Source organism: Centruroides sculpturatus, unplaced genomic scaffold (assembly GCF_000671375.1).
Source record: "Centruroides sculpturatus isolate CEXI.00-Female unplaced genomic scaffold, Cexi_2.0 scaffold66, whole genome shotgun sequence".
Classification (NCBI taxonomy): domain Eukaryota; kingdom Metazoa; phylum Arthropoda; class Arachnida; order Scorpiones; family Buthidae; genus Centruroides; species Centruroides sculpturatus.
Window position 1 is genome coordinate 654,434 of NW_019384408.1, and position 15,585 is coordinate 670,018.

Consider the following 15,585-nt stretch of genomic DNA (forward strand, 5'->3'; position numbering starts at 1 on the left):
AGATTTAGTAAAATACACTTTTTGGTGAATTTGATAAGCCAATACAGGAATTATATGGGAGAGAACACATTAAATAACGGATATGTTAAAAGTTCATGTTTTGGGCATCTCGATTTGTTCATTTTAAAAGAAAAAAAATTCAATCTCGCAAATATTTTTTCTAGTCGAAAATCCTAATGGAATGCGAGTGGATTTCTTCCACCTTTTATCGTGGCTAGTTCTCGATTTCCCTAGAGGATCGAGTTTCGAACTTTCCACTCGAACTCGAGAAAGTTTTTCTGCCGAGGATTTACACACATTGTTTCAATTTTTTTTATATATATTTGACGATGAAATAAATGCTAGCATTAATAAGAAGAGAGGCACCTGTGACAGAGGGCGGTCGGTGCAGGTGGAGATCCAGATGCACGAAACCCTTCTTACGCCACGATCTGTTTTGTTAGATTCATTCAGTTCGTCCTCCCCGAGGTTGTTTGGCAAACGTCCAAGCGACCAACCCGTCCGACCGGTCGGGCCACTTCCCCAAACACCGTTATCTGGCTCGGATCACGTGACTCGACTCGTGGCCCATCACGTCCGCAACTAAACCACTGCTGGATGTTTTTGTCCAGTACTTCCTATGTATTTTTTAACGATTAAAACGGTTTATCGCATTTTCGGTATGGAAGAAAACGGTCAAAAATTTTCGAAGGAATAATCGAATACCATTTAGAAAACAAAAATATTTTTTGGAAAGTTTGATCGTGCGGAAAGACACGCCTGCCTTTGAGACATGCCATAAATTTTTCATACGTTGAAGAATTGAAGAGATAAAAATTCTAAAAAATATATATATATAAATAAATAAATATTTAAAGAATTAAAGTGTTGCGTATAGTGAGGCACAGATCACATTTTAGCGAGTAGGCACCCAATCAGCATCGATTTAAATTGCCATTTTATGGAATGTGCGCCCTGTGATCAATACAAATAGGAAAATCGATTAAAGACGACATCCCGCGGATTAAACTAGACATCCCTGTTTTAAGGCAACTGGGAAATTTTTCTGCCCATAGTCTAGCAATATATCATAGTCTTCCTTTCTGATAGGGATGGAAGAACGGTCGAACCCAGACGGGTTTCGTGCACAGACGGGGTTAGGATTACAAAAGGGGAATGACCAGGTAGCCTCTCCTTAAAAAGGTAAAAACGCGCGACTTTTTTATTAAATCGTAGATTTAAAAAAAAAAACAATTTTGTATCTGTCGGTAATTCTATTTTTTATGGTTGTTAATTGTGAAAATATGAGAATTTAAGACCGATTTAACTAAAAGCATCTTTTTAGGAAAATGTAGGGATTTTATCGTTTTTATTCTGAACGAACGACATCAGTAAATTACGAATTTTTTTATGCACAAAAGAAAAATTGGATTTTCTATCGGTGAAAGAAATGGAAGAAAAATTTCTTATCAGTCGCGCTACACACAAATGGCGCCGAAGTTAAGCCATTAGCGACGCCCCCTAACGCCACTTCGTGCAATTAAGAGCGACGCCTTTTGTCTAAGTTTGTTCGGAACGAAAATCGCTTTCTTTGCCGTAAGAAGTTTTCTACCATAATTGGAGGAGCACGTGTATCACGACGATAAGAGACGTTTGCGATTAATGTGTAGCGGTATTTTTGTTAAAAGAATAACTCGAGAAGCGGTTCCTTCATCCTTCGACGCGCATTCTAAAAAAAGATGCGAAAAAACAGTCGGAAGTCGAACGACCTTGCGTGTTCCGCCACCAGATGGCGGGTTAAGTGAAGGGATGCGGAACGAACAGGTTAGCGGAGACGCCAACTGATATATCCGGGTGCCAACCTTCCAGGCTGAACCCGCACTCACGATGGCCGACCACTGCTATAGTTAGCCAGTAGACGCTCGATCGCCCGTCTTTGGCGAGAGTGGAATCTATCGAATGATGTAGGATACCATCGCCTCGCGCCTTCAGGTGACAGGATACCAAGGACACCGTCGAAGGACCGTCAAGGACAAGGGTGTCTCGTTGATCTGTCAAACTTGTCTCGCGTGGCTAAATGAATTCCTTACTAAAACCATCGTCATATTTAGATCTTCACAATTAACCGATATCTCGTCCCAATCGATGATGGGCCTTTCGTGTTTGGCACGTAATAAAGATTCTTTCGTATAAAATAACGTATTATAAAGTTTTACTTGGATAAATCTATTTATGTATCGAAATGTCGTGGCGGATCTCGATCTATAACGGCCACTGACATTTCGATAGATAATTGAAAAATCAGACTCGATACTTGACTTATTTTTAAAATAAAAATGTTCTCGGTCCAAAATTGGCTTTAGGGGATTTTCGGGGATTATCCGGGAGTGGCAGAGAGGCACATTACCACTAACCCCATCGCTTTGTTTTGCGACCGGTTCACCGATCAACCGAATCAAAGCAACCAGGAAGTGGAAGAAATCGGGGGACCGGAAAGAATAAAACTCTCCTCTTTCTCCCTCTTGACCTGTCTTTAAGACCCGCTTGTTTGCGAAAAGGTTAGGGTCATCGGTTCCGGGTCTGGCGGCCAAATTGCGGCCGCCAAGACTCGCTACGATATTTGCACGTTAAGCTTTTTAAATGTTGTTTGTTTTAAATCAATTTAGAAAGGAAGACGGCACCGACTGGACACTGGCTGTTGTTATGACACGGAGTCGGAGATAAAAGATTTTATCCTTATCTACCCGAAACTGTATCTGATGACAGAAAACAACAAAATGAAAGTGATAGGTTTTTTTTCTTTTCGACTTATTATTTTGTTTATCCATATGAAAATTCATTCGAAAACTGTTTAAAATTTTGATAAGAAATGTAAAAATACTGAGGAGAGGCCTATATTTTTTGTAAAAATAAAAACTTTTTATTCTGTTTTATTACAATATAACAGTACCGAATATGACAATGTCTTTTCTTTATTAAATTAAATAGGAAGTTTTCGGCTATCTGAAACATTCACCTATCTTATTATTTGATTTTTGTTTAATTTGTGCTTATAAGAACGAATTCTATATTGGTCAGTTATGCTGATTTTATAAATAATGGAAACGATAAAGCGAAAAACAGACATGAGTATCTCATTGCCTCTAATCAATTACCAGTATTACTTTCACTCGTATTTATCTTCAATTACTAGATAAACGAGAATAGCATTAATGAATTGGCATTTGTAAAGGAAACTTTAATTTCCGCAAATCGGTCCAACGGCAAAAAACGGCGCTAATAACTCCTCGTCGACCTAATATAATGCTCCCGCCAGACGACGGCCGTCACGTGACACAGAAATATTTTCCTGTAGATCACGTGGTCATACCATCTAGTCCGACTGACGCTAATATGGTTAGAATGGATATAAAAATTTTTGAGGAATTAATTGTTTTTCTTATTTCTAGCCGAATCACTCGTAAAGTATTAGATCCGCGCATTACGGGATTATAAAATGATAAATAATTATATCCCGGATGTGCGGTATGGTAGACAAATTATATCTGCGTTTGTAGAGAATAAAAAAGAAAATGGATTCGCTTTATTCCTCCGTACTTTTCGTTTGATAATATAGAATTTAGGTTGAAGATTTTCATCTAACATTCTTCTACGCGACACACTTTACCAGTTCTCTTTGCGAAACGAAAAACCTGTTTTGCGATTTGTGTTTTTCCCTCCCCGTTTTTCTTGTTCCCTCCCTTCTTTACTCAAATAGACAGTAAACAATCAACCATAGCAACAGAAGCAGAAAAGGTGTATATCTGTAGCTATAAACAAACGAACAAAATTGGACTTTGTATCAAAATCCCGATAAAGGCCGAGGGCTTCTTTCACATTACTTCCTCTTTTTTAATTCCGAAAGATTTTCAAAAACATCTTTAAATACTCCAGGAATAAATGGGCACCCATCTAATACAACAACAACAAACCTATAAAGTAATTTTGTGGGTAAAAGCCATAAAGTGTTTTAAATCCACAGAATGTACCCGAAAACCAGCTTTTTGATTACATTCTTTTACTCGTTTTTATTCGATATATAGTTTAGTTTTGGGAATAAGTAAGCGATTTTAGGGGTAAGAAGGACGATGTCTTTGAGGTTACTCCTATAGGAATGTATTAACCAGAGTACATTCTCCGTCGGGTGTGATGTAACCATGCTGCACCATTATCGCTCGTTGTACTTCGATCTCTTGTTTGCAAAGATGTATGACTGATTACGCTTAAATAACATTGTATAATAAAACGAGGAAGAAAGATGCCACTCGGTAAAAAATAAAAATAAATAAATACTGTAAACGTTCTATGTCCCAATTCCTTCTCCGAGTCACGTGATAATCATCACGTGCTATTTCCGGATGGCGAACTTCGAAAGGGCGGCCACGGTTTGTTCGACTGCGACTTTAATTCAAAATTTTATACACGTCGAGGGATTACAAAATTAATTTTTACCATCGGCATAAAAATATGATTGATTTCTTTGATTTTTCTGCGCTAAAGCGATGACAATATACAAATCGTGACGTCAGGTGTAGACGTCCTCGTCGTCGTCATAGCAACGCACACCCCTATAAATAGCGCCCTCCCCGTGCCGCGCACTACCGGGTTCCGTTCCCTGGCTAGTGACGTAATGGAAGCGGAGTTTTTTGACCCCGCTTGTCTGTTGCGTCATTGGATAGCCTCGCACTCGTCTCGAGTCGTACCGTTACCTAGCGGCGACCAATCGCTACACGTCTCTTAAACTCGGTGGAAGAGGCTATCCACGGTTGACGTTCAAGTAAATGACCGAATAACCGTTTAGTCGAGTGTAACCGGTTTCGGAACTAGGTCATCCGGGCTTTCGGCCGAAACCGTTTCTGTTTTCTTACATATTTTTTTTCTCTTCTTTTTTAGTTTTAGTTCTTTTATTTATTTCCAGTTAAAAGCACGTGAGATTAATAATTATATTTAACTCAATCTATTACGTAAACGAAGTATATGTTCACTATGCCACTGTACTCTGCTGAATAATTAAATGTTACCACTTGAAGTCGAACGGTCGTAATTGGCAATTTTTTCCTGTTATTATTATTTCCGGATGTTGTTCCATCTTACTCGAGTTTTTAACCTCGGTAATATCAAAGCGGGTCATCCTCTTCGTGTAAACAAACCCCCTAGGCTTCCTCGTGCACTTCCGCGTCTCTCGGTTATCCACTTTAGTGCCATCTGTTAGCGCATCTTATAACTATTTAAAAAAAATTTTTTAAGTTCTGCTAATTAATATTAGTTCATTTAAAATGCCTTACAATTTCTGCATATAATCATTATGTTCTTAAAAATATAAACTCTAAATATAATTGTTAAACTATCACGCCGGAGGGTTAAAAAATCGCCACGTTAATCGAAAAATAATGGTCGGTTAATTTGATAAAAGTTTTCTGTTTTCGAAAATTTTTTTTATATTTATAAAATTAATGTATATATATATATATATATATTAAGAAAAATCACTTAGAATTCATAAAAATCTATCGAATAATAGTACTTTAATAGCAATTTTTGATTGATTTTATTTATTAATAACAACCCATTAGATTGTTTTTAAATTCATTAAATATGTATCAGACGTTACGTTTAGAATTAAAGGTGTTTCTAAGTATTAATTAAAAATTAATTTAAACCGTTGTATATATCTTACGCCATAGTTTAATTATAATTAATTACTTTAGATATTTAAACTTTAATGTTCGGTAGTTTAGACGGAAAGATTCTGGCAAAAATCCACTTTCGATATTTATCCATTGGATTTGCATCTTCTGAAAAGCAGTTTACTAACCTTGACGAGAAAATTTCTTTATTATTCAGTTCTGTTCAAATCGATAGGAAAATAGGAGAAAAGTCGAAATGAACTGTTTTCATTTACATGCCCGAGAATGAAAATTGTAGAAGTTTCATATTTACTTATTTTCATTATTGTCATTTAATGACATTTTTTTACTTGAACATTTTACAATTACGAAGAAATAATTTTGTAGTTTCTCGAGGTTTGTGATACTTTTTAGTTCTTTAGCTTATTATAAACGCCACTTAAACCCAATAGGTTAGAGCTACATATGAATAAAAATATCCTCTCGTTGTTTACGTTTAAGGTATTTATATGCTCTAATGAAATTTCTGTAACTTAAATATATTTGCGATATTTTATCGACTAAAAGTAAGAAAAAAATGAAAGAGTCGCTTCTGAAATCTTCGTCGTAGGGAAAAATCGATTTTTATCAAAATTTATTTGGGAATGAGTGACAGTTATTCGTTTTTAAATACATAAAATCATCGCTTAATTCAATGAAATAATGGTAAAAATTCATTATAAATGGTTTCGAAGTATTTAATTACAAAAGAAAACACTCGATATTGTGATAATTTAGAAAATAATTGGTGGACATTATTTGGAGGAAATCTTTATATTTTTCATGATTGCAATGCTGTCTAGAAAATATCTCAATCGAAAAATAATTTCAATTTAGTGATTATATATTTTTAAAAATATTTATATTACGATATTGTTGTTATTAGCAAACTATATTGTTTTTAACAATATGTGTTAGACATTAATTAATTTAGATTATCATCACTGGCAAAAGTTTTGTATTAACAAAAGTTATTTATTCGTCTTTTTATTTAAAGTTCTTTTATTGCGAACAGAAAACACTATAAAACAATTTTTATAATATGACTTAATATTAAATATCAATAATTTCTCCGTCAAAATAAAAACTTCGCATCCGACGCTCCTATAAACTATTTGTATCGTGTAAATAATTGTCTCTCTGCAACATATGTAAATCGGATTACGAAAGACTTGGATCATTTTTTATTTTTTAAGTAAATACAATTATTAACACAACATTTTACTAGTTGAGATAACGTAAAATGTGGTTCGCCCACAGATTCTTTTAATGCTTCATTGTTTAAGAAATTTTCAAATTGTTCTGCATAATGAACTTTTTTAATTTTTATTCTAAAGTTATTAATTTTTTTAATTTTAATAAATTTTAAATTACATATAACATTTGTATATATTAATATAAAACATTTTATATGATTTTATAAACATTGAATTTATTATATGAAAATATGAAATGGCAGTGATTTGAATGCCAGTGTAAGTTAAGAATTCAGAGTGCATTAAATTCCAAAATTACATATTGTAAAAAAAGGGGGACTGCATTTCCATAGAAATAACATTATATATACTTGAACATTATTATACATTTGGCTTAGAAAATAAATGTTATTAAGGGCAAAGAACATTTTTCCTTTTATGGATGGATATCAGAGCCATCTGTTATCGTTAATTATAACTATAAAAATAAAGTAACAGATGGAAAATATTTTGCTTTACTAATTAAAGCGATGACAATAAAATGGCATAATAAATTGTGATAATTTTATTCTTATACAAATTTGATTATAGATTAAATTCGTAAGACGAAAAAAATTAAAAATAATATATATTTTAATAACTTTTCGATAAGTTTTTCATATATTTATACTTAATAATTTGGGTAGATTACAAACATTTCAGTTCGGACTCGAAATTATTAATTAATAAGCGAAGTACAGTTTAATTTGTTTTTTATAAGCGTTGATATGCTTTGATTTCTCGAATATAACTAAAATATGTTAAGGAATAGTAACAACAATTTTTTATTGAGTTAAGATTTTTTGATTTATGAATCAGGAAAGTTTTACCGATGGATGACGAAATTTCATAATACATTTCGTAATCCAGCAGCAAAAATAGGACATAAACTTGAAAATATTACCCACATGTATCCTTTTTTCCAACAAGACCCACATGTTTACACGAGTCTTGTTAGGAAAGTTTGAGAGAGGCTGGTTTAGAAAGTTTATAGCGTTAGGCACTTCGTATTTAAACCTAAAGTAATGTATGGTTTATAAGACTGAAATTGGATATTGATATTTTTTTATATTCTGAAAAAGGATTCCATATAGTTTATTTAGAAGTGCGAAAGAATTTCATTGATGAATCGGTCACTTACAAGCTTGTGTCTAAGTATTAAAGGCAATTAAAACAATCATACAATTAAATATCGGTTTACTATGTCATAGCTACTTTTTCTTTTTAATAATTTTCAATTAAATTGTATTTGAGATAAAATTCGACTAATAAACTTACATTACGCATTACGGAATGTTGAAAGGAATTTAATAAAACAGAATCGGGAGTCATCTTTGTGTTAATATTTATATAATTACAATATTATAGCGTTTGTATATAACGATAGAAATTAATGATAATATATTTTTTAAACTTACTAAATTAGATTAATAAATAACTATATTAAAATCGTTATAATTCTATTGAAATAAAATATGTTTTACAGAATATTAATAGATTATTAACTATTGTTTTCTTTAGCATATCAAATAAAATAGTAAAAAAGAAATTCATATTTGTTTGATTATTAGCCAGAAAATAAGCTTATTTTATATCAAATATTATAATTTTAATATTCATTCCATTGCTTTTATGTCCCACTATACTTTATTTATTTAATATCTATTTACACATTATATATTATTTTGATGGAAAATATATTATTAGAATGACTGAAAAAATATCTCATGAGACTATAAGAGATACAAAAATTTTAAATAAAAATTTGAATTACATAATCAATATATTTTTTTCATTGTAATTTTAATATTAATTTATTTTAAAATATGATTTTTTAACTTATATTATTGATTTTAAATCATTATATTTCAGAAGTAATAGGAAAATAAAAAATCAGCAAATGTCAGTTACAAGAGTCAATTTTTGGTCTTAAACGAAAAGTTATGATATACGATTCTCTTTACAAAAGATATAAAGATCTGCTAACAATAATAGATTCTAAGTAAATTTTGAAAATATTTAATAATCTATATTTTTGGGAGTATTCTTAAGTTTAATATTTCAAATAAATTTCCTTGGAAAAATTTAAAATAAATTATCTCAAATATTCTCAAATTGTATTTATTCAAAAAAATATTTATTTGCTGAAACGTTACTTTCTCATCGTTTATGACGTTTTCTATAAATAAAGACAGTTTTTACATAGAGAACCGTGATTGATCAGTATGAATAACCTCACATCTCCAACCATCTGCATCACCATTTATGATGAATGACCGAGACTTCGTATCAATCCATAATTAATTTTTATATAAAATATATATATATATATATTTATATATTTAAGCTAGCCTCCTTCGATAACAGGAATAATATATTTTCAAATTTTGACAACTTGATAAATTTATATTATTACAAATATTCTGCATTTAAATTGAATCTTTATTGTTCAAAATAAACAGGATCATAAATAAATTCCATACGTAAACTTTTTTATTAAAGAATTAATTGAGAGAATTTCTTTCACTTAAGTCTGAATTTATTTTATATTCATTAATTCTGTATTTTAGAACACTCCCTTTTGCTTTTTATCATTTAAAAAATCTCTTCAAAATGTAGAAAATTTATTTCCAAATTTAAGAGAAATTCTTATTAAGATACAATTTCTTGGGATAATTTTTAAACATTTAAGTAAAAAAATATATAAAATTATATATAAATAGTAAAAATGTCTCAAATTTCAATCAAATTTTTTCTTTTTAAATAAGTTTAAAAAGAATTAGTATTTCATTAATTAAAATTAAAGATTTTAAAATTACAATCTTAAAATTAAAAATTTTAAGATTGTAATTATGACATAAAAAAACTGTTTTTACATTTTCTAAATTGAATCGAAAAAACTGTTTAAAGATTTCAATGAAAAATACAGAATGAGAAATAACATTTTAATTCTGTTAAATCATTGATGCTTTGGAGAAAAATTACGACGTAATTCCTTCTTTCGTGAATTGTATAGGAACATACCACAGAAAAATTATTGTTATCTACAGTAAAGTTTACTAGAGCATCAATAAAATGACAGTAATTTTTAAAATTATTCAATTACGATAAACAATAATATTTTGAAATCAAGACAGGAGAAAGTCATTTATGTAAAACAGCATCAATGAATTTCTGTGAATTGTTATGGTAGAGCTCGTACATGTTGAACTTAATCATAATTGAGGATTACAACGTAGGTAATAATACTTTACGTATTGTTGTATAATTTCTGAATTTAATCATTACATTATGCTATCATTATAAATCAATTTATGATGATAACGTAAAAGTGCATTAAAAACATTATCTTGTTAATTCTTTTCTTAATTAGTGTTTGAATCAGCAATCAATCCCTAATCATATTAATAGTAATTTTACATGAAATTCTTTACCTACGTGTTTGAGAATAATGTATTTAAACAATATGAAAGAATTTATTAGTTCTTTTTTACAATAATGTAATTATAAAAAAAAATTAAAAATTTTAGCTTTCTCATAGATGGCGCTAACGATTTATTTATTATAACGATCCAGTATTTATTAACCTGTTAATAAATACTGGAACATGATTATATTAAATTATGNACGATATTTCAGTAATAATAATCTTAAAATTAAAAATTTTAAGATTGTAATTATGACATAAAAAAACTGTTTTTACATTTTCTAAATTGAATCGAAAAAACTGTTTAAAGATTTCAATGAAAAATACAGAATGAGAAATAACATTTTAATTCTGTTAAATCATTGATGCTTTGGAGAAAAATTACGACGTAATTCCTTCTTTCGTGAATTGTATAGGAACATACCACAGAAAAATTATTGTTATCTACAGTAAAGTTTACTAGAGCATCAATAAAATGACAGTAATTTTTAAAATTATTCAATTACGATAAACAATAATATTTTGAAATCAAGACAGGAGAAAGTCATTTATGTAAAACAGCATCAATGAATTTCTGTGAATTGTTATGGTAGAGCTCGTACATGTTGAACTTAATCATAATTGAGGATTACAACGTAGGTAATAATACTTTACGTATTGTTGTATAATTTCTGAATTTAATCATTACATTATGCTATCATTATAAATCAATTTATGATGATAACGTAAAAGTGCATTAAAAACATTATCTTGTTAATTCTTTTCTTAATTAGTGTTTGAATCAGCAATCAATCCCTAATCATATTAATAGTAATTTTACATGAAATTCTTTAGCTACGTGTTTGAGAATAATGTATTTAAACAATATGAAAGAATTTATTAGTTCTTTTTTACAATAATGTAATTATAAAAAAAAATTAAAAATTTTAGCTTTCTCATAGATGGCGCTAACGATTTATTTATTATAACGATCCAGTATTTATTAACCTGTTAATAAATACTGGAACATGATTATATTAAATTATGCTTAGTTTAAGACTGTTTTATTATTATTATTACTTTCTATTAAATTTTTCAAACTTTGTTTTGACCCGAATATAATTTTCAATTAATAATAGATTATCTTTACTTACAGTATATTAATAAATTATTAGTTTTCTTTCATTTTACAATCCTTTTTATTTATTCATTTTTTTACAGAGTTTTGTGTTATATTAGTTGATTTTATATTTCGTTCTCCCTGAATTTAAATAAAACAGAAAACAAAAGAACATATATTAAAATTTGTAATGATGCCTAATTTAAAAAAAAGTAGCACATAGATTTCACACTTATGGAAATGAAACATCTGAAAAATAATTCATCAAATTTTTTTATTATTTTTAAAATAGTAAAGGACTGATATTTTAAACTGATTACACATTATTATTAGAAATATAAGATATAGTATAAAAAATAATTTATAAAGTTATTTTAATTTTTGAATTTATTAATGAGATCTAAATTATTTAATATAATTAAATCATTATGTATAAAAATCTATTGTTTCGTTGGATATAATTATTATAGTATCACGATTAAAATTAATTAGCATTATAATCATTATGATATACAATATCATCTCCTGAATTTTCGCTTCCATGGATATGTATAATTTTAAATTATTTATGGCTGAACAAATGAATATTTTTTATTTATTTTTTAAACTTATCAGAAATAAGTGAAATAAATACAAATTCTGAAAATCATTTATATATAAGTTTATTTATTTTTTTTCAATGTAATAGAGAATTTACATATTATTTAATTTACGTCCACATATGAAAATTAGTGATAAATATTATTTGTTTTCATTCTTGTTTTAAAATAAACTAAAGAATTTATTACTTATCTAAAGCAATTCTTTTTGTTTCAAATGAATTATATTTGCAAAGGAAACGTTTTAAAAAATTTATTTTATTGGGAATGGTTTTCATTGACTAAAACTGTTATTCTAAAGTTGTATCCAATAAAAATATTTAATGTTTAGTTAGATTTATCATTTTATCGTACCGAGAAGAAAAGAATAGTTGGAAGTTGTTTTATTCTCTTCCTATATTTAATTTTGATATCCGACTAAAAGAAATGGGTAGAATAGTATTTATTGTTGATAGATGATTGGAATTAAACAGTGAATGTTATCCGGAAAGGATCTTTTTCATAACTTTTGATATTAAAAGTAATCCGATGACTAAAACAAACATCGGAATAAACATATTTTTATTATTTAAAATAGCTTTTAATCCTGACGAATGTAATGATGATGCGAAATGCATTTCGTTTTTTAATTTAATGATTGGAGATAATAATGTAACAGAAGTTATCCTTTCAATTAAAATTATTTATATTTTGTTTTCTGGCAAAATTTTGAAATAGAATGACAAATCAAGAGAATTATCTTAAAATACAAGTTAAAATGTTTTCAGAGGGATAAATTTATATTTTCAGTTTCAATTACAGTACTGAATATTTAAAACTGTTCAAAAATTATTATTATTATTATTTGAAAATTGCATCTTTTAAAAACGAGAAAAAAATAAAAATAATGATTCTTTTTGTAACGTTTCTCTATTAAAGATCTGCTGTTTTCTTTTAAGACGTTTACCTTACCTAAAACAATAAAAGAAGTCAAGGATTTTCTTATTCGAACAAGGACATTCAAATTCTTTGATGAAATCATCTATAGCCATTACGAATGAAGATTTGTGACATCAGTAATCGTGATGTATTAAGTCTGATGTCATTAGGCACAGAGATTTTATGAATCATTACTTTGTTAACATAGTTTAGTTTGAATGCTAGCTAAACAAATTGCTAGGAACGGTAAAATTTCAACAAAGTTTTTAGTGCAGTAATGTTTGTTGTGTATTATATTCTTTCGTTGCTCGCTGTATTTAAATTACATAAAATACTTAACATAAACCGAAATCTTATTATGATTTTTTTCTTTGTGTATTTTATTAATTTTTTTATTTAGAATATTTATATTATTTTTATCAAAAGAATTACGAATACCGATAAAAACTACTTTAAAAATAAATATAAATTTAAGTAAGCTTAAGATATAAATTAACTTTGTTTTGTTTCGTTTTGCTGGATTATTCCTCAAATTCTAAATATTCAAAACTTTTATATGAAGTATTTATTATACGTGGAATCTTTTATATTTCCTTTTGTCGTTTCGCGAAAATCACAATATTCTTCAAGGATTCGAAACGTTTCGCTATTTAAAAGGATTGAAGATATCTTTACTTTCTAATAACCGCATATGCTTAAATGAAAAGATCTGTCGGAAATTTTAGCCGATCAATGAAAAGAATAAAGGTCTCGAGAAAATCGACCCAGATCCTCTGGCGACAAGTCGTGCTAACTGACATGTGGAACTAATGGTGTCAGAATTTGTTCAACATCGATTTGAAATATTTGCTATGAACACAATTTGTAAAATAAATTAATTATCTAAAAGAGACGCATCTTCTCGATTCTGAATTTTGCGAAAGTTATTTTAAAGTGAACAATTATTTTAAACATCGAAGCGCTACTTCAGTCATCCTTATACCGATTTAGTTGTTAGTAGTAATTTAAGATGATGATTTTAATTCGTTTTAAATTTAAAAATCTTTTTACTTTTAAATATACTGAATTCGTATTTTAAGCGTAAGTATGTTTTTTTTTTTTTTTATTTTAAATTTAAAGATAAATCATTTTAATTAGCAATTTATACTTCAAAAATTAAATTTAGATTTTGAAATACTGTATTATCTATTCTATAATCTTATTGTTTCATGTCATAATATCATTATATTTTTTGCATATTGCAGGTTCGGATTATTATATATCAGACTTATAGCTTTGATTAACTTAGAAGCTTTTAATGAATCTAGTTGTGAAATAAAAATTTCAGAATATTAAAAAAACGCTCCATTTCAGTTTAACACAAGTTAGTACATTGTTTACGTACTTTTCGGTACAACTTTGCTTTAAAAAATAGTTTGAAAGCTCTATACAGCGCCAAAATATTTTGTTAATTTTTCTATAAATGCATTTAAAGAACAAATTGTTTCTTTTGATAAATCGTTTTAAATTAATTTGAATATGCGTTTTGTGTACTTATTATATTATTACTTGAATATAACAAAACGATTTTATATTATTATTTAGATCTAATATTTCAAACCTTCTATTACACTAATATAATATAATAATTAAATGGCTTAGAAAATTAGATTGAATGCTTCATATTTAAAAGTTGAGCTTTCTAAGAAAATAATCTAATACGACAATAACTGCATTTGAAACTGAAGTTGAAATAACTAAAAGATTATAGAATTGTGTAAGTGAAATTCTATCATAATTTTAGTAGATTCTCTTTTATTTATGAATATAATTTTTTTCTTCTTTTTGATGTTTTGATTTTTATTCTTATTAATAGCATTCCTTTCAAATGCTGAAAACTAACTATTTTTTTGTATTGAATGAAGCACTATTCTTTCCACAGAAAGCAACACATTAAAAGAAAAAAAAATTCAAAATCTTACAAGTAGAGCTACATAAAGCATACATTTTGTATTTTTCGATTGAAATGAGTCGCGAACGAAACACAATGAATACTCATAAATCAAAAATGTGCTTTTTTTGTTTTTATAGTTTTTTCGTCAATGATGCACATTTATCAAAAGAGAGAGGGGGGAAATTTATTAGATGCATTTTTATTATAAAAAAATTGGCATTTATATAAATGTAGAAACTGACTTTTAAATATTAAAAAACTATTTATTTATTCATTTTGATAAAATGATATGGATTTTCTGTATAAAAATAACAATGAAAATATTATAAAATATTCATCCAATTACTATTCGTTAGAGTATTTTATTTCACTGAATTATTATTCATTATATAAATTCAATCATTTGGATTCTTATGAAATCCATAATTTTTATCAATAAATGTATGCAAATTTTAAACGCTTTTAAAGCGTTCGAAAAAACTTAAATTTATTTGTTTTAATTATAAATTATCAACAAATAACGATTAAATGAGTAATTTTGTTATTGTTTATTTTAGTAACAATAATTATATCAAGGGTTAAAAAGTAGAAAATGCAAAGCTTACAATATATTTTTTGATATTACAATCATTACTTCGTATAATTACTTAACATTTTTCTTTTATATTTCTAAAACCTTGAATAATTCAT

The 15,585-nt window shown here is 28.0% G+C and overlaps 1 protein-coding gene across 4 annotated transcripts in view; it reads left to right on the plus strand.

The window, feature by feature from the left end:
- Positions 1–15,585, plus strand: part of LOC111618952 (probable nuclear hormone receptor HR3) — a 148,766-nt gene that overhangs the window by 8,349 nt on the left and 124,832 nt on the right. Inside the window, exon 1 of one of the 4 annotated variants that reach the window (XM_023360580.1) lies at positions 10,627–10,985. The exons of the other annotated variants lie outside the window; for them this stretch is intronic. Coding sequence (XP_023216348.1) covers positions 10,949–10,985 — 37 coding nt within the window. The 5' untranslated portion in view covers positions 10,627–10,948. Of the gene's footprint in view, positions 1–10,626; positions 10,986–15,585 lie in introns of those variants that run through there. 4 annotated transcript variants of the gene reach the window in all.